Source organism: Prionailurus viverrinus, chromosome D1, assembly GCF_022837055.1.
Source record: "Prionailurus viverrinus isolate Anna chromosome D1, UM_Priviv_1.0, whole genome shotgun sequence".
Classification (NCBI taxonomy): domain Eukaryota; kingdom Metazoa; phylum Chordata; class Mammalia; order Carnivora; family Felidae; genus Prionailurus; species Prionailurus viverrinus.
In genome coordinates, this window is record NC_062570.1 from 72,424,973 (window position 1) to 72,444,205 (window position 19,233).

Genomic DNA, 19,233 nt, shown 5'->3' on the forward strand with positions numbered 1-19,233 from the left:
CCTGGCGGTACTCGCGGTCGAGACCCGGGGCCACACCACTACAGGCAATCCCCATGGACTACTGGGAGCCGTGTGCAATACATCAGCCGCGTTTCGAATTAGAACGAGTGTGTGTTCTGGCACTGCCACTTAATCTCTCTGTGTGACACTGGGTCACATGAGGACAAAAATTCTTAACTCCTCCATCCCATGGTGCACTGTTGACTAAGAAGAGGTGGGTAATTGTTATCAGCGTGTTTTGCGTGCCAGACCCTGCTACTCAGGGGGGCCCACGTGGTGCTGTCCTGTGTCTCAGGTGATGCTGCTGCTGCTGATCTGTGGTCACATCTTGAGGGCGCAAGACTCCAGAGCACTAGTAAGGGGAGGAGCCGTTTATTCCCTGGACCATGGGTTTCTTCGGTCAACGAGGGAGAGAATACTAAGGGAACACCTTGCACGGCCACTGCCTGGCTCTCCTCAGCAGGTAGAGCAGCTACGTTTCCCTCTCTTCCCACGGTGAGGGCCCAGGGGCCAGGCATCCCAGTACCCCTGGAACCTGGGCAGAGTGGAGGGCATTCTTAGATCCCTCGATGTCAAAGGAAGCATAGGGCAAACCGATAAAACTTCCTCTTTCTGGTCTGTCCTTCCGATACCCACAGGAAGGACAGAGCAGTGGCTCTGGGCTTGGAAACTTGACCGTCTAATAGTGTGGGTCCTTCCCAAAGCATGGGGACTCTTAATGCCTGACCGGGAAAACCCACCACTCTGACTGGCAATGGCTCCCACAAAATGATCAGAGATGTTTTAACTAAGATTTTCCTCCAGATAAAGAGACTAGTGCCAAGGTACTCCCACAGGCTCCCTCACCCCCACCATCTAAGACCCTGATAATCACAGGCATCTAGACCACGCACGGAGGCCAGGTTGCCACCATTCACACATTAATTCCACAAACAGCATTGAGCACTTACTATACGCCAAGCACTGTGCTGGAAGCTGGGAGGGCCAAGGCACAGTCCTTGGTTTCAGGAGCCCGTCATCTAGCAGAAAAGATAGACACAGAAACAAATTGTTACAATGCAGGAAACTCGGTCCTAGAGGTCCTTTCGATGTGCCCTGGGAGCCCTGAGGGAGAGCCTGAAACTGGCAAACGGGGCAAGGCCTGATGAGGTGGTGGTATCTAGGGTGAGGTCTGAGAGACGAGTGGGAATTCCCCAAAGAGACAAGGGGACAGATGTATCCACGTGAAGGGAGAAGTGAGAGCCCCAGGGAGGAGGACAGGCTGAGGGGTGCGAGGGCAGGGTGAGAAGCTGCAGGCGTGTTGGGCGGAAAACAAGGCCAGCAGGTGCGCAGACGCAGGACCGTGTGGGGAGAAAGTTTGGATTTGGCCCGGTCAGCTCTGGAGAGCCGGAAGACTTTAGGAGAGGAGAAGAGAGGGGAGACAGAGCAGATCTGTGTTTTAGAAAGAAGACCCGAGGCAGTAGCAAGGATGCCCTGGGAAGGAGAACACCTGGGGCCCCGGGCGCCAGCTGCGAGGAAGGTTGTGTGACCATCTGTGACCAGGAAGTTAGGCCTCAGGCAAGCCCCTCACTCTGCTCCGCCAGTGACACTGATGCTCCCCCCCGGCTCAGACATCCTCTGATCAACGGAGGCAGGCTTTCTCCATGTGCTCTGTGTGCAGGCCTGTTCGTGCTATTTAATTCCCCCAACCCTGAGAGGTAGGGATTCTCACCCCATTTTCCAGAGGAGAAAACTCTGGAGTCGCTTGGGGAAGATCACACAGCAGGCAAGTGGCAGAGCCAGGCTGGTTTGACTCCACAGCATTGCCCTCTGTTTACCAGGTCTTTGAAGGACCTACACCAGGAAGGAGGGCCGTGGAAAGTTAAGCTTTCAGGCCTTCTAACAGCTGTACCAAACTTACGATTTGATTGTGATAAAGAAAAGTTCCACAAATCCTTGTCGTTTCTCCAACGACTTAGTTTTCATAGGAAATACCAAAAAAGAAGTTGCTGGCCACCCCCACCCCCACGCCCCCCTTTGTTTCTCTCTTTGGGTGTTGGTAACTAACCTCTGGCATCCACAGCACTGGTGGGGCTGGTTTGGCCAGTCTCCTTGCTGGGCTGGCTCGCTTCAGCCCACTACCCCACCTCCATCCCTTAGACTCTTAGGAGCTGGTATCATTTGGAGCAGAGTTTCACGCCGGGTCCAGCTCCGGTCTGCACAACGGGATGGGAGCTCTCCTCCTCCGAGGCAGAAGCGACTGAGAAATAATCAGCCAACTGCTCCCAACCACCGTGGAGGCAAAGGTTCCAGAAGTGTGACATTTTCCACTCTTGGCTGCTGGGCTTGTGGAGGCTGGTGTCAGATGAGAGGCTGGCCCTTGAGATTTGTTCATACCCCAGGATGCTGGGAGCTTCTATAAACTGTTTCACTGTCACGCAGAAGTCAGGCAAATAGGAAGTGACATTCTCTCTCATCTTCTCTTGACAAAAATCCACCTTGGATCCTGTTCCTACCGTCTCAATCCACAAGCATTTCCTGCTACAGCAGTGTATGCTCCACAATGAAAAAAGCAGGCAAGTCTTTCTAGGCTCTCAGGGGTTTGGAGGCTTTCTGGGACCTACCTCCCAGCAGGGCAGAAGCAAGGGCAGGGAGAGGGAGAGCTCTGCAGGCTCCAGCAGCAGGTGGGGGCAAGCCTGGGGCTTACCGGGCTCCATGGCGGGAACACTTTGCAGGGCACAGACAAGGCCGTACACAGAGGTCATAAAACAAAATTTATCTTTAATTTGTAAGTGTCAACAGCAGTACAAAAGATGGAGTGATGACGACTAGATTAAGGGTAGAGAGGACAGTCTTGAGGTAAATGAGCATAAATAGGCAGGTTCTTATAGACACTCCCCTGAGGGGCCGGGGCCCCTTCATGGCATATACATTATCACCCAAAGATGGCATGTTTAACATATCAGGAAAGCACCTTGTGCAAAAAGAAAAAAAAAAGTAGCTAAGGTGCCAACATACACCAGGATAGATAAAGACAGTGCGTCTTTCAATTTTGTCTTTTCCCTTAATTATGAGGCAGAGGAGGGGAAGACTTTGAAAAGTACCACTGAAAGATTATTCAATGTTGAGTTTTATCTCACGTCAATACTGCACAACGAAATCCAAGAAATGTGTGTATGCAACAAAGCTAAGAACAATGATTCATTCCTTTAAATTTGAAGATATTCTTTTTCCCCCCATTTCTTTAATCCTTAGCAAACTTTTTTTTCCATGATTAAGAGGAGAGTGTGAGAGAGATGTGATGGTAACCCTTAAGGTCATTTAAAAACTTTACACTGGACTGTACAAGATTTTTTTTTGATAAATTATTTACATTTTCAGACTTTCAAACATATTCAAAGCAGCAATAGACACTAGTTTTTATGGTTTTTGTTTTCTTGTTTTTCTAATCGCCCAAATAGTTAACAGCCATGGGCCAAGTAGGTACCTGCGTTATACATAGAATTTCTACAAAGAAAATCTGCAGTTAAATTTGCTCGAGGGTGTAGTGAATGCCCTTGGCATCGTAAGGGCCACACCCGCAGTGTTGCACAGTACCTCAACAACAAGCCACAGTTGTCCCAACAGCCCTACACAAACTTTACACTTTGAAACAGCAGCCAGCATGTCAGTCCAGCATGTCAGTGAATTGTGCTGATTAAATTAACATAGAATACAATCTCACAATATACATCACAAACAAATTACAAGGTTGGGAAATAAAAGAGTTACAGTAAGATAAGTTATGTAGTAACAGCTTATAAGCTTGTCTAAGGTAATAAAAATTTTACATGGCAAATACAATAATGAATGAACATAAATGCTAAGCATTCTAATTTGCTACAAGCTGAAGAAGGGTACAATAAAGACTGCACTTTCCAAAAAAAAAAAAAAAAAGCAAAAACACGTATGACAAAGGAAGACGAACGGAGAATGCACATGAGCAGATCTGCAATGTGCAGCATACAAAACAGTTAAATATTTGCACATTCCCCATACTCCAAGAGCACCAGCACTGAGGCCTCACCTTATGCTTGTGGTTCTTCAGGAATAAGAAACTACTGAGCAACTGAGTTACCGTCAAGCGTTCATACAGCCACGGACTCCAATCGGAAGAGTATCTGAACTCAGCATTACCTTTCTGTCCCCCACCCCCACCCCCTCCTCTAGCCCTGCCCCAAAGGTACCAGCATTTCCACTACTTGTTCATGAGCTTTTGGAAAGCAATCTGTCCCCAGAAGGAAAGATGGGATGGGGATGAAAAGGAAATGTGTTTGCGTGTCGATATTTGCAATGACATTAGCAGAGGGCTACGCTCAACAGTATATGGCATCAGAAACAGAACGTCATCAGCAGGAGTAACAGATAGAAGTTGTTTATTAAGGAAGAAGACATGTCAGGGGGCAGATGGCTTAAGGAAATGATGCAGGTGCTTCTGTAAAGGGACAGATGAGGTCATACAATATTATTATACTTTGAGAAGTGAGCTTCAGTGCCAACTCAGTCCTTGGACAAACGTGTACAAAATCAGGCAAGGCTACAGCAACCATTTTTGTCATTTTTTCTCATTAGAAAGGAAGACCCAGTAATAATTTCAATACATTCCTCTAGCTGCATTCGTTGTAGTCGTTGGCACTTGGAACAGGACTTCTCATATGGTTTAAAACTACTAAGTGATTCTTTCTCCTTTCCCTAATGAGTAGGTCGAGGTCAGCTCTTTGCAGAATGAGTAAATTGGGAGAAGCAGTCTCTGCCTGTGGTGTTCAAGTGACCAGGCTGCCTTCCTACTGGGGGTAGATGGGCTTCCTCGGAATAATCCCTGCTTTCAGCTAGTGCCTGGTGCTCCTGGCTTGGGAGGGTGTGCTCCGAAGAAGCAGCCCGGCTTCATAAGGAAAAGAAAGAAGCCTTTAATTTCAGCCCTAGAGTGATCACACCCTTTTCAAACACCCAGGCTCCAGTGGGGCTAATGTGCAGGGGAGGCCAGAATTTGACAAGCTCAACAGCACTGTGAGCCCACACCTCAATTTAGAACTTGGCCTGGGAGACTGTGTCAGGACCCTGGCATCATGAATCGGGCCTGAGGACAAGGCTGGCGAGTCTCAAACACCAAATGAAGCAAACTGATGTGCTCCTGGAAGACTGAGCTGAATACACGTGAAAACGACATAACTTTCTTACCTTCCTGGAGAAGGTACTGCATCGCCTCTGCCAAGGAAATAGAGAAACCGCTTGCCTGGCTGCTCCTGTCCATGGATTGACCTTTTCTTTCTCTCTCCCTTCCTTTCTCTGCCTTCCTTCCTTCTTTTCTTCCTTCCTTCATTCCTTCCTTTCCCTTCCTTCCTTCCTGTCCCATATGGTCCATTTTTTTTTAGGAGAGGATTGTGCGCCAGTGTCCCTATCCTAAGTGACAAGGAAAATCCTGATCCTGTAAGTTCTTTAACAACATGGAGATGGTTTCTCTTTGATTTGAAGATACTGTGAAATAGGAAGCACTGAAAACAGTTGATTAGCATTCTTTAATCTAATTGGCATGGTAGGACTTTTATTAATGGTCAGTCTCGGAGGCATTCGTGCTTCTTGCTAGTAAATGGTCACAGAACTACCTTAGAAGATTTATGTGGATTTACAAAAGCAAATTGACTCTTCCCCAGCTGTACTGGAAATTTAGTATAATCAATTCATCGACTTTCTATGAGAAAAAAATAAGTAAAAGTCTGAGCCTGTGGACAGTGGGTTCTAAACTGCCTGGGAACCCGAGTGAAGGGTTTTGCTTCCCCAGTGCGGGTGGAACACTGCTCTCTCACTGCGGCTGCTAGTTCACTATCCCCATGAGGTACACTGACTTGTCAACTTCTAGTCTGGACCAATGTATACGGAGAGAGAACAAAAAGGAAATACGTAACTTATATCTCACTACGTATTCATGAACCAAAAATAAATTCTATTTCTATGTTATATTTACACAATTAGAAACATCTAAAATGAGATGGTAGAGTCATAAAAACTTTGTTTAAGCCCCACTGAAAATAAAACGAAGTGATCCCCTATGATTGTCATTCTTAATTTCCATGGATATTTAGAGCCAAACTTGGCTAATAAATAGAGTAAACTGCTTATGCACAGAATTTAGATTCAAATACAGCATCGCCGTTTGACCCAATGAAAGAGACGTTTGCAATCAGATCATTCCTGAATAGCCTTTCACTTTTAAGAACATGGCCAGAAGTGACTGCACCCCAGTACTGAGGCAGAGCTGGAGCTAAAACAAAGTGTTCATACACACATGTATTTTGCATAAATAAATGAAATAACAAGACATAAAAATGACTCAAATCCGGCAACTGTGAGGCAAGCCCACACGAGTCGAAACAGATGACTTTTGTTCGTGTAGTTTTCGTACAAGTTTCACATTAGTCAGAAGTGATAAAAAATACCATTTATATCCAGTGCTTATAACACTTACGAAACAACATCTGTGAGTGTGTGTGTTTTTTGTTGTTTTTTTTTTTTCTTTTTCTTTTTTTTTTTTTAACTACAAGCAAAATCAAGTTTCAGTCCTAAAGAACAGTCCTTTGTTCTCCACCAGCCCAGAATATTATTTTGGCATGGTCATAAAAAACAAACAAAATTAACCTACTATTCTAAATGTTTGCCTTTGTGCAAAATTAATTACATACAATACAATGCTAGCCATACAGCACTCTACCTATGCGACAAAATAAAAAAGGAAGAGAGAGGAGGAGACAGCAAACGCAAGAGTCCAAGAGAAAGGAAAAAACGTGAGAATGAAGCGAGGAGGAGAGGTATATATAATCAACAGAAATCAGTAAAACAATAATAAATATTCATTTCTTTTGAGAAAAAAATGACCTCCTCCTCATTTGAAATAAATGTACAAAAACAAAGTTCCAATCCCCAACCAATACTAAGAACAAAACATTCCTATCAGTACCTTAATCAGCTTATGGAGAGCACTCCCAGCTAATGACATAGCCAGTAACATCTTGGCTAGACCTATTTATTGCTATTAGGTATGGCCTTGAGCACTCTTTAAATAAATATGAAGGTACGCTATTTTCTTCCAAGTGACGAAATGGCTCAAGAAATCTGATGGGGCCGTTCCTATGTCCTGGTGGTGAGATTCTGGGTTGTCCCATGAAGTGAACTGTCCCATTAACTGACATTTTCCCATTGAACCACTCCGGGTGAGGCCCTCCCCCACCCCACAGACAGTCAGTCCTGGTTTCAGGAAGGTCAAAATGGCATGGCCGAGCTCCCTGGAGTTAGGAGATGGGGAATGAAACCTCACTGCCTCCCAGCCCATCAGCACATCTCCAGAGAAATCCTTGTGTGACCAGTGCAGTTAATCTGGTTCACAGGGAGGCATGCCCCCCATGTGGCCATGGATGGAGGGAGGGAGTGAGCCAGAGGAGCTCAGCTGCTGCCCCAGAAGTCGTCCGTTCCCCAGAGTTAACAGTAGGAACATCCCATATAGGGAATGTATTTCCCCTCCTTCTCCTTCCCTATGGTTTTCTTTCATTCTCTGGATGTATCATGACTATTTGCCTCTATCTTTGCCTGGAGGCTGTCATGTGGCTTCTTGCATCCTGGGGATTTTGTAAAAAAAAAACCCAAAAAACAAAACAACAACAACAACAAAAACTCCCTAGATGCACCAGATGTGACAAGGCAACTCCGTGAGAAGATGCCAGCCCATGACAGCATCACTGTAGCCTCCTCCATGGTCCACAACCTTGGGTTTTGGGTTTGGCTGCAGGACTCTCCTGCCTGGCGGTCACCACTGCTGACCCTTGCTGCTGAATGGCATTTGGGGGAAACACCGCTGACGCAGATCCTACCACTGCTGCTCAACTGAATTAGAGGGGATTCTGGCAAAGCTTCTGAGGTCACAGAGAACCTCGGGGGCATATCTGTTGAAGTGTAAGACCTCACACCTGTATCCAAACACACAGCCCTGCAGCCAGATATACGTTTACATTGAAAACCAGTAGAAGTATTGAATAGTATCTTGTTTCAGAAATGCGTCCAGATGCGCTGGGGACATAAAATCACTGTGTGCATCTTTTGTGTCTAGCAGGAGAAGGAGGTGAAAGGGGCTGAAAAGGTCTTCAGGAAAGGAGGGTGAAAAACAAGAATTATTAAATTAATGCCACAAACATTTTTTTTTCAAATAAATAGTAAGTGGACCCTTGACATTCTGGAATGAATAATTTAAGAGAAAACGTGTTAAGACTGAATGTCAGGGTTAAAAGGCAAAGGGATAATGGATGTAGTGAGAGGTGGTCTCAGGCAGAGAAGACCACCAGGTTGGTATCTGGTGTGGTGATCGCTCTGGTGCGCGCGCGGTATAACGCGTCACACGTGGATGGCACGTCAAGAGGCAAACACGATTGGGTACCTGCACTGTGGCAACCTTGTTCATTCCTTACAATATCTTGTCTCCAGATTCCTGAGTACTTTACCATTTTCTGGAAAAGAAAAATGTGTGGTTTGTTGTGTTATCTTAAGATGCCAAAGATTGTCTAAGACTTTGCAGTGTCTCCTTTAAGACTTTCAAAATATTAAGATTCAAAAGTTATGAAAAAGTTTGGCACATTCAGAGTTGAACTCTACACGTGGAAACAATGGAATTCTGAGGCCTTTTGAATATGCTCTGCACGCAGCTGCGCACGCTGTGGACTGGTTCTGTTTCACGATAGGAAATCCTTAGTTGTTCTCTAAAAGAATTCAGAATAAAAACACATTCACAACCTGTAGGCCGGCACAGCATACCTGAGTGAGAATGTTTAACCCCATCTAAAACAGTAACTTAAACCTTTATCAACATCCAAAAGAAAAAAAAAAAAAAGTAAGACAAAAATATAAGACTTGTAAGACAGCTATGGGTTGAGATAAGTTTTCAAGTCCTGGTGTCTCATATTTAATATGTCTTCACCTAAATTAAAAAAACAACAACAACAACAATAACAATAACGACAAAAACTCAAGTTCATGAAAAATCAGGAAAAACTTAATCTGTCTCACACTTTACGAAACAATTAAGACCATTCTGCTGATGTAATTGTGGAGCCACAAATGCATGCGGGCTCTTTAAGAACTTTTTGTTGGGGGAGGGGAGGTGAAATGTCAAAGTATTTTAATTCAGCAAACAAACACTCCTCAGTTGGCACTGACAGCTTCCGGGGCTTCATTTTCACTGCTATAGTCTGATTTGGGGTCATCTTCATAGTCGTCATACATTTCCATTTCATCCTCTCCATTAATCATTTCGTTTCCAGCTAGGCTTCCGCCGTCTGTCTTCATACCATAAGTGCTCTGGATGACTGGGAGGCTGGGCTCTGGGCTGGCCGAGGTGCTAGAGCAGTCAGATGTCATCTGAGGTGACGGTGTGGTAGTTGCCATAGTAATAGCACCAGGATACACAACACCTGTTCCTGTGGTGATTGGAATCTGAGGCTGTTGCCTGTATAGATTCAAAAAATAAAATGAAACAGGGGGAAATATCTGTATACATGTTCTTCCGTGTGGCATTGGAATTCATCTCCCACACATTCCAAAAGGGGGCTCTGTTGACATTCTAAGCAAATGACAAAACGTGACAAAGGTGCTCCCTGGAGGAGTCCTGCAAATCGCCCTGATGCTATGGTTGGGCAGTAAGCAATACAATGGAGCAACTTACTGACGGTCTCGAAACCTAAAAGCAGGGTTCTTACAGCATTACAAATACGGCAAAGCTCGACTAACACTTGGCATTTGAAGTGCATTTGAAACAAATGCTGTAGTCAATTCCACAAAGTTACATGTGAGATCATTTCTTAAGATCCGCAGCATTAGACATATTTTAATGACACCGGTAAGCAGGCTTGTGTCTCCACCTTGGTTTGAGAACTGTACAAAGGGAAGATCAAGACGAGAAAGGATCAAGTGTGTCCCAGGGAGTCAGATTTAGCAAAGCATAGATTTGGTATCTATGCAAATATCTACCTATTTCTGTGGCTGAACTTGTAAGGATGCTCCTTTAAGGAGCTTCTGTTTTCATTATCATGGAAGGATCATGTTGGATGTCTGGGCTGGAGCTGGGTTGGAGGAGTCAGGAGTGAAGTGCAGGGAGCCTATCAGAATAACACCCATTGCCTCATCCTGGATGCCAGCAGGTGCCAAGGCCGGGTCACAATGGTACTCTAGTTCAAATACACTTACCAAACCCTTTATGAAGGTCAGTTTCTCCCTCTACAGGGACACATGGCTATCTGCCTCTCAATCTCCCTTGAGGCATTGTAATGGGGTGAAAGAACTGAAGACCTACTACCTCGCTCAGAGACTATGACTGAAACAATATTCTCATGGGTGAAATACTTACGAAGTGTTCCTTGACCTTAATGGACAGTAATTACAATTTAAACTCATGTCATAGAATTTGATTCTATGAGAGTGAAACCAGTATTTTCTGAGGTGTCTCTATGCATGGATATATATTCCTCTATCTTCTCCTTCAGGCAATCAAAAAATCACCATAAGCGTCATAGAAAATGGATCAATATCAGGTGCTTAGTATCAACTGGGTACTGGCAGGCTCCTTTCTGATGACTATCCTTTCTGAGCTTCAGTTTCCAGATATTTATGAGAGCTGGTGTCAGGGAAGTCTTGGAAGGTCCTCTCACCTTTTAACACTCACGACACTTCAGGCCAGTCCTTCTCTTGAATGGTTCTTATGGACCCTCTAAAATATCATTGAAACTCTCTAACCACCTCAGTCTGACGGAAAAATACCCTCAACCCATGAAGAAGTGGCTCAGTTACCAGCAATTCTTTGACATGTCCAGAGTAATTTTCTCAAAGAGCCCTGCATGTCTTCCAGCCTGGTCGAAGGAAAAATGATGGAAATGACCTAGAATCACTCGGAGATACCTGATAATGCTATCTTTGACAACCTCTTCCTATCCCCAGAAGGCATAATCTGGATTCCTTAACCTCTGACCAACATAACATAGCAGACACTTTCATAGCAAATATTACCTTATTCAACTAACATGACGACCCCATGAGGTACTGTCATGCCCACTTTACAGAAGAAGAAAATAAGGCCTTGCTTAAAAGTAAGCAATAACCAGCAGCGGCAGCCTTTGAATCTAGGTCACCTGACTTGAATTCTATCACTCTTTCCTTTATAGATATTCAATACACAAACACACTATGCTCAGTATGTCTCATAAAAATTCCCGATTTCTATAGAGCCTGCCTGTACCCAGTTGATACTAAGCACCTGATATTGATCCATTTTTATGAGGCTCATGGTGATTCTTTGATTGCCTGAAGGAGATGATAGAGGAATATATATCTATGCATAGAGACACCTCAGAAAATACTGGTTTCACTCTCATAGGATCAAATTCTAAAAACAGAATACGACTGCTTCCTAACTTTTGGGCATATTAGCACAAATTAAATTTCATGCTAGCCTGCCCAAGGCAGGGAATGCCTTATTAAATTTTTTACTGAACTTGGATAATTGCAATGAAAATATTTTTGCCTTAATCACATAATGAGTGTAGAGTAAAAACTTTTATTGCAATATTAACCCATTTTACAGATTTCCCGATTTGGTGAGCTAATCTATAACATAAACTCTACATACCATGCACCAACTACCAAGTGGTAGTTTCTTTTCATAAAGGACATTTTCTTTTCGGAAAGAATAGATGGCCAGTTTTGCAGTATTTTATAATCAAAATATCTAGACGTAGTTATTTACTAAATACATTTGAACTGAGCTCCTATTAAGTGCTAGGGACAATGACTAGATATTTTCACATTATCTTCGACCTTCACAATAAGCCTAAGAGGCAAATATTACTTCTCCTCTTTTATCGATGAAGTAACCAACCAAGTTTTGGAGAGTTTAAACGGTTTGTCCAAGGCCATATACATACCACAGCCAGGAGCTGAACCCTTTCTTCATGTTGCAAATTCTCCACTGGATATCAAGACAAGGGTGAGAATGGCAAGCTCACATGATCAGAAAACTATTTAGCAATATGAATCAGAATCAAACTCTTCTAAACTGGGCTCCACATATTTAACAGTACAGTATTTGGACATTAAGTCGGTAATGGAACATTAAAGACAGACAAAGAGACAAACAAAGCATCTATAACTTATTTTCTGTGGTGAGGCACATGATATTCAAAAGCCTACTACTGGTGGTAGAGAGATACCAGACTAAGTCACCCACTGACCCCCTATGTACTTACTTCTTGCCTGGTCAGCCCCCCTCATTCTTTAACGATGTTAGCTCCTGGCTTACTGCCACTGGCTCTCCAACATTACTCCTGCCGTAATTCTTGATGTCTCGCTATCTACAAAGGTGGTAATTTTAACACCCTGCTCTCTCAATTTTGTGACCTCCTCTCTGCTGTGATGATCTGGCCTCCTCCCTATATCAGCAGACCTTGTCATTTCCAGCTGTAACCCCACCCTAATTTCTATTTAAAAATTTTTAACGTTTATTTATTATTGAGAGACACAAAAAGAAAGAGCACAAGCATGGGAGGGGCAGAGAGAGGAGGAGACACAGAATCCAAAGCAGACTTCAGGCTCTGAGCTGTCAGCACAGAGCCTGACGCAGGGCTCGAACTCACAAACCGTGATTTCATGACCTGAGCCGAAGTCAGACACTAAACCAACTGAGTCACCCAGGCGCCCCCCTAATTTCTATTTTAAATATCCCACTGTCTGACCACAACATCTTCTCTTTCTAGTTTTCTTTCTCTAGAAGAACAATTCAACAATTCTCCCACCTTATGAGCATCTACAATTCCTTGATCTCTTCAACCAATTTTCACTGCCCTTCTCTCTCCCTCTTGTGCCTTGACTTACCTCTCTACCCAATATCAATTCTGTGGTTAGTCACTATCTTGTACATACTCTCTCCTCTTACATGGCAAATCTTGAACTCCCTGCCTACTTGTGACCACTCCCACACAGCTGAACTTGGCTGCAGAAAGCACATTTCCATGATTACTAGTCTGAATTTTTGAGCATGAATTTTAAATTGGTCTCTGGTGCTGTTCAGCCATCATGTTGTACTATTCCCTAAGCCACTCCTTCTTCTACTCTCCTAGATAATTAGTTCATACCTTCTCAGCTCTCCTCAAATGTCCAACTTCTCCCACATTCTCTCAGTTGATGACCTGACTTTCCATTTCATGGAGGCATTAGAAGTAATCAGAAGAAGTTTTTCAAAAGCTCCCATCATCACATGTACCCATCTACCTCTGTTTTCCTAACTCTCTGCCTGCCTTTCTGTATTTTGAATGAACTCATAATGCAATGGGAGTCCAACCCTTTCGTGTGTGCACTGAATCTCTGTTCTCACTAAGGAGCTGTCTCCAGTAATTGTCTCTCCCATCTGCATGATCAATTTTCCCTCTTTCCTGGATCATTCCCATTGGCACATAAACATGCCATAATCTCTCCCACTTTAAAAACAGAAAACAACAAAAACTCTCTCTTGACTCACCCGAATCCCCCTCCAGCTACCACTCTATTTCTCTGATCTCCTTTAAAGCAAAACTTTTTTGAAAAAATGTGTATATTCACTCTCTCCATTTCTTCTACTAAATTCTTAAGTCTACTTCAATCACTCCCCAACACTTCAATGAAACATAGCTTGTAAAAGTCACACTACCAATGATCTTGTGTTGTTAAATTCAAAAGTCAGTTCTTAGTCCTCATCTTACTTGACCTATGCCATGAGCAGCATTTGACCACTTTTCCCCTTGTGGGAACCACTTTCTTCCCTTGTCTTCTGGTCTTCTTCCTATCTCATTAGCTGCTCCTTCTAGGTCCCTGGATGCACCCTCCTCATCCTCATCAACCTGACATTTAAGCTCTGAAGTACCCCAGGATCAGTTCTTGCACCTGTTCTCTATCTAAATTCATTCCTTTGGTGATCTTGTCCATTTTCCACAGCTTCGAATATTATCTAGGTGCTGATGACTCTCAAATTTGGATGCCTGGTAGGCACTACATTCCTAAATTTCAGAGTCATGTATATATATATATATATATATATATATATATATATATATATATATATATAACTTCTTATTCAATGTGGATGTCAAACTACCATCTCAACCTTACAGATGTGAAACTGAACTCCTGATCATTCTCCATAGATCTGCTCCTCTCGTGGCCTTTCTGATCTTAGTTAATGATTGCTTCATCCTTGGCTGTTTGAGCCAATCCCTGGCAACCGCATGTCTCTCAAATGCTATATCCAATCCATCAGCAAATCCTATTAGTCTGCTATCAGGAATATATCCAGAATCCCTCCACTTCTTGTTCCCTCCACCTTTACAAATCTGGTCCAGGCCACCGTCAACTCTAATCTGGTTTATCGTAAAAGCCTGCCTCCTTATTCCAGCCATGCCTCCTTCAGACAATACTCAAGATGGCAGAAAGAATGACGTTTTTAAAACCCAAGTCAGATCAGAGTACTCTTCTGCCTATGACCCTTCAATGCCTTTCCACCTCACTCAGGGTCAGATTCAAAGTCTTCACAATGGCTGAAAGTCCTTTCACAGTTTGACTCCCTACTACCTCTCTGACATCTGTTACTTTTCCTTCCTACCCATGCTGCTCCTACCACTCTGACATCATTAATTCTTGAAAAAGCCAATCACAACCTTCCCTCCAGACCTCTGCAGTTGCTGCCTTGTTTTTCTCCCAGAGACCCATGCAGCTTGCTACCTCACTCTGCAGGCCTTTGGTTCCAGTATGAGATTGTCAGTGAGGCTTTCTGTAGCCACTTTGTTTAAAATTATACTCCATCCCCTGAAATTCCCTACCTTTTATCTACTTTACTTTGTTCTAAGGGACTTACTACTATTTGATATTTATTTATTGATTGATTGGTTGGCTGTCCGATTCCTCCCACCAGAACGTAAGCTTCATGAGGACAGGAATTTTCACTGATACAGCTCTAAAATTTCAGCAATGCCTGGACCACAGGAGGCACATTCCATAATGTATACATGCAATGAATGAATGAATGAATGAGTGAGTGAACTAGTGAATGAGGGGGAAACAAATGACAAAGTTGGGTAAGCTACTTAAGAGAAGAAAAAATATAATGAGACTAGATATATGAGAGGGAAGATAGTGGAGAATGAATGTGAATATAACCATCTTTAAAGGCTTGAATGGCTGTCTTTATAAATAAGGAAGAGACTAACTCTAGAAAAGGGACCAAAGAAGAGGATTAGAACTGATCTACAAAGTAGCAGAAAGGTAGACCATGGCTCAGTTAAGAGAAAAGAACTTGGCTAGCATTAGGACATGTTCCACAAAGAAACCAGCTTCCTTGGGAAGTGGTGAGCTCTCTAGCCCTATAACAGTTCAAGCAGAACGTAGGGAGGACTCCTACAATGGTTGGCTACTTGAAGTACATGACTTCTGAGGCCCCTTTTAAGTTACCACTGATTCTATGGATGCAAAATCATAAGCTAACTATCATGCTGGTCTTGCTTTCTCATTGTTGTTACCAGCATAATAAAAGACTACAAAATCAAGTGAGCATGGCTAATTATAGTTGCAGTATCCTGGCTTTCAAGAGTTTCCAAAATATTGCCCCACCCTACCTCTCTTACTTTTCTTTACTGCCAGGAATAATTATTCCTAGGCTAGCTTCATTTTTTACATGTTTAACATTTCTGCATTTCCCTCCATGTGTTCATGCTAATCTTTATGCTAAGACAGGAATCTTTACCTCTACTTTCCACCAGCCTGACCCTACCCAAACATCAGGTCCCCTTCCTCAAAAATGACCTATGGCTGGCCCTAAGGAATAGTAATCTCTTCTCTTCTGACCTTTACTTGCTCTGCTCCATAAAATCAAAATTAGTACTTCACTATACATTGTGTGCAGCACTATGCAATGCATTCCCTCTGTGTGTGTGTGTGTGTGTGTGTGTGTGTGTGTGTGTGTAACAAACTCTTATTTGCTAATATGTTTGTGTATGTGTCTGGTTTCTCTAACCACAGCACTCTCTGAAAGCTCACTGTGTACAGAATTGATGCCTCATGTACTGTATTAATTTAGTACAGTGCTGGGCACATCACTGGTTTCAAATAAGCCCTCACCAATTGACGGACCAATCAATTACAAAATGGAAAATCCAGCCAGCAGGCTCAAGCTTTGTCTATCGGAAATTACTTTCCTAAAAAGCATTTTTCCTTCCTTTACAGATCAATTGCAAAGTCAAAATTCAAACACTGCAGATTTCACAAACAGGAATAGCTGGCAAGTATTGGGCTTTACAAATAATGAATGTGCACATCAAAACAAAAGTTGTAGATGTTTGTAAAAGTGTATACATGCAGCTGATATGAGCAGAGACAAGCTAAGAACCCCTCTTCTCAGCCCAAGTAAAGAATAAAGCTGACCCTGATAGAGTACAGCATTAGTACATGGCTTCCAAATCACAAGAATATTTGTGGAGTACAGTTTAGCTTCACCAATCGCAAAAGCCAAAACCAAAACAAAACCCCACAAAAACCTACATATTAATTTGGCAAATCCCCTTTGTTTGCTGATCTTTCAGACTTTTACAGCATCTACAAATGAAGACAATGAGGTCTGTTTCATGAAGAGATAAGCCTACATGTTCTACATCTCTGTAGTTGATACTAGAGTAAGAAATGGAAATGATAGCAATCTTTTTATGCTGCCTATCAGAGATCCTAATCCAGCTTTCTCTACAGAGTTCCATACTGAAAAGAGTATGGCTAGCCTATGCTAATCAATTATGTTTATAAGTATCGTACAGGTTTGATTCAACCTCTTAAGGATTAAGATCAAAATGGCAAAAGTTCCAATCACTTACAGCATAAGTCACTAGAATATAATTCTTTATAATATAATACTTGGCACGTAGCATTACTTTTCTAGAATAATAATAATAATAATAATAATAATAATATTTATCCTAAGTCAGGGCTTCCTATGTGCCAGACATTGTTTTAAGCAAGCACTTTAGATATATTAAGCTATTCAATCTTCAGAAAGGCCCAGTATTATAGGTATTATTGTCATCTCCACTCTATTCATGAGGGAATCGAGGTACAGAGAGTTTAAATAAGCTTCCCAAGGGCAAGTGGAGACTTCAGAGGAATAAAGATTGCTATGTATAAGTCCCTAGAGCCAGGAATAAGCAGATCTAGTATTTGAACCAGAATAGTCTGGTTCCAGAATTGACGTTCTTAACCACTATACTACACAGCCTCTGAACAATTTGTAGGCTCTAATTGAGAGGTATGTGTAATGGTGAAAAGGACATATGTTTCACATTTGCACTCACATAAGCCTGGTTTACATCTCAGCTGTGCAATTTACTTGGCTGTGTGGCCTTGGACAAATTATTTAACATCTCTGAACATTGTTGTTTTTCAACCACGTAGAGAGGATGATACTGCTTGTCTTGTAATTATTTGTTGTATTCGCAATAATCTTTATGAATCACTCATCACGGTATACAGTATATGGTAAGTATTCAACAAGTTATCATTATTACTCAAAAAGTAGCCCCAAATTTGATATTTTATAGTATCTGCATAATTCTCTATTAGTTCACAGGTAAATTATTGAATAAACTTCAAATAAATGGAAATGCATCTGGCCATAATTCTTTGGGAAAAGACAGTGTTGTAGCTACATGTACCCTAATTAATATCATTTCAACATTAATAGTGCTCATCAAAATGATTAAAAGTTCTAATACTTAACCTGTCAATCGAAGGGGTTAAATCTAAGGCAAGAGCTAACCTTACTCCACTTCATATTATTGATAAATTTATTTCATAATAGCTGAGTAAAAAAAAATCTAACTCACTGAATTTTTAGTTGTATTGTCAATAAAATGCATGACAATGTTGAGCAATATACGTAATTTTGTTGGCTCAAAAGTTATGCATGTCTTTTCAAAATCAGCTATAAAAATTGATCTTACTCCCATTCTCTCAAGAAGTCAATAGCAATCTTTGAATTTCTTGTTTCTTTTCCCTCTTGTAATAACCTCACATCTAATGAAGACGAATTTCCAAAGATGAACCCCAGGGAGTTAATAATCTATCAAATACAACTACTTAAAAGAGAATATGAATCCTTAAGTAGAAATAATACCTGGCTTCACATTGCAAGTATTACCAAAGCTGGGCAGAGGAAAATACTCAGCACTGAAAATTAAAGAATAAGACATTCTGGTCACTGCCTGCACATCCGTAGCTTCATTCTATAATCTTAAAGGGTCCTTCCATAAAGGACCCACTGCACTACTGGAAACAGAATCCTTAGTCTCTAAATTTCAGAGCTCCTCTAATGCCATCATACACCACAACCAAAGGTTGTAGGCACTCTTTTTTCAAATAGCACAGCCAAACTCATAACTGTGCCAGAATAGGGCAGAAAATAGAAACGTATTTTGAGGACAATCCCTCAGTCATTAGGCATGATGGAGGCAGAGACCTAGATTTAAACCCTTGCTCTCTCTGACCTTTTGGCAGCCACAGAACCTTTTCTTTACCTTATTTAGAGGACTATGTGATTTATATACCTAAAGTGTCTATGTGCAGTAGATCTTCAATAAACGGTAGATGCTGTTGAGTTGTTTTAGTTTTTTATTTTATTTTTTTTTATTTTACATGCATTGCTGTGTGTTGAATTATTTTGATCCAGAGCCACTTCAATGTACCCTTTGGTAAGGGGAAATAAATTAAATAGAGTTGCTACAGCTCATATTTTCAAATAATTATCAGGGACCTAAAATGGTACCTTTGACAGCCTTCCAGACTATGGCAAGAGACACCCATTACGTATCGCTCGATACATAGGGACATGACTGGAACAAACAGAGGGGATTGCAAAGGTTCTCAAACTTTTGATTCTCTGCTCAAAAGAGATTGCATATGGTCTCAGAGACAGGATTAAAAGGAGACATTTATCACAGAGTTAAAATAAATTTGTATTTTGTTTCATGTGACCCTACTTCCCAAAGTGCACTATGGATTGGTATTTTTTATAAATCGTCTAAATAGCCAGTAAATAGCCTACTTATATTGCATTGTATTACTGATGTTAAAAGTATTATTTTTAAAAACACAAACATTTACCATACAGAAGAATTTGATAAACCT

At 42.0% G+C, this 19,233-nt stretch overlaps 1 protein-coding gene across 17 annotated transcripts in view; it reads right to left on the reverse strand.

Moving 5' to 3' along the window:
• Window positions 1–2,740: 2,740 nt before the first annotated feature.
• Window positions 2,741–19,233, reverse strand: part of SOX6 (SRY-box transcription factor 6) — a 614,016-nt gene continuing 597,523 nt past the window's right edge. For all 17 annotated transcript variants that reach the window (XM_047877037.1, XM_047877035.1, XM_047877036.1 and 14 more), the window contains one exon: window positions 2,741–9,502. In XM_047877037.1, coding sequence (XP_047732993.1) covers window positions 9,199–9,502 — 304 coding nt within the window. In that variant the 3' untranslated portion in view covers window positions 2,741–9,198. The remainder of the gene's footprint in view (window positions 9,503–19,233) is intronic.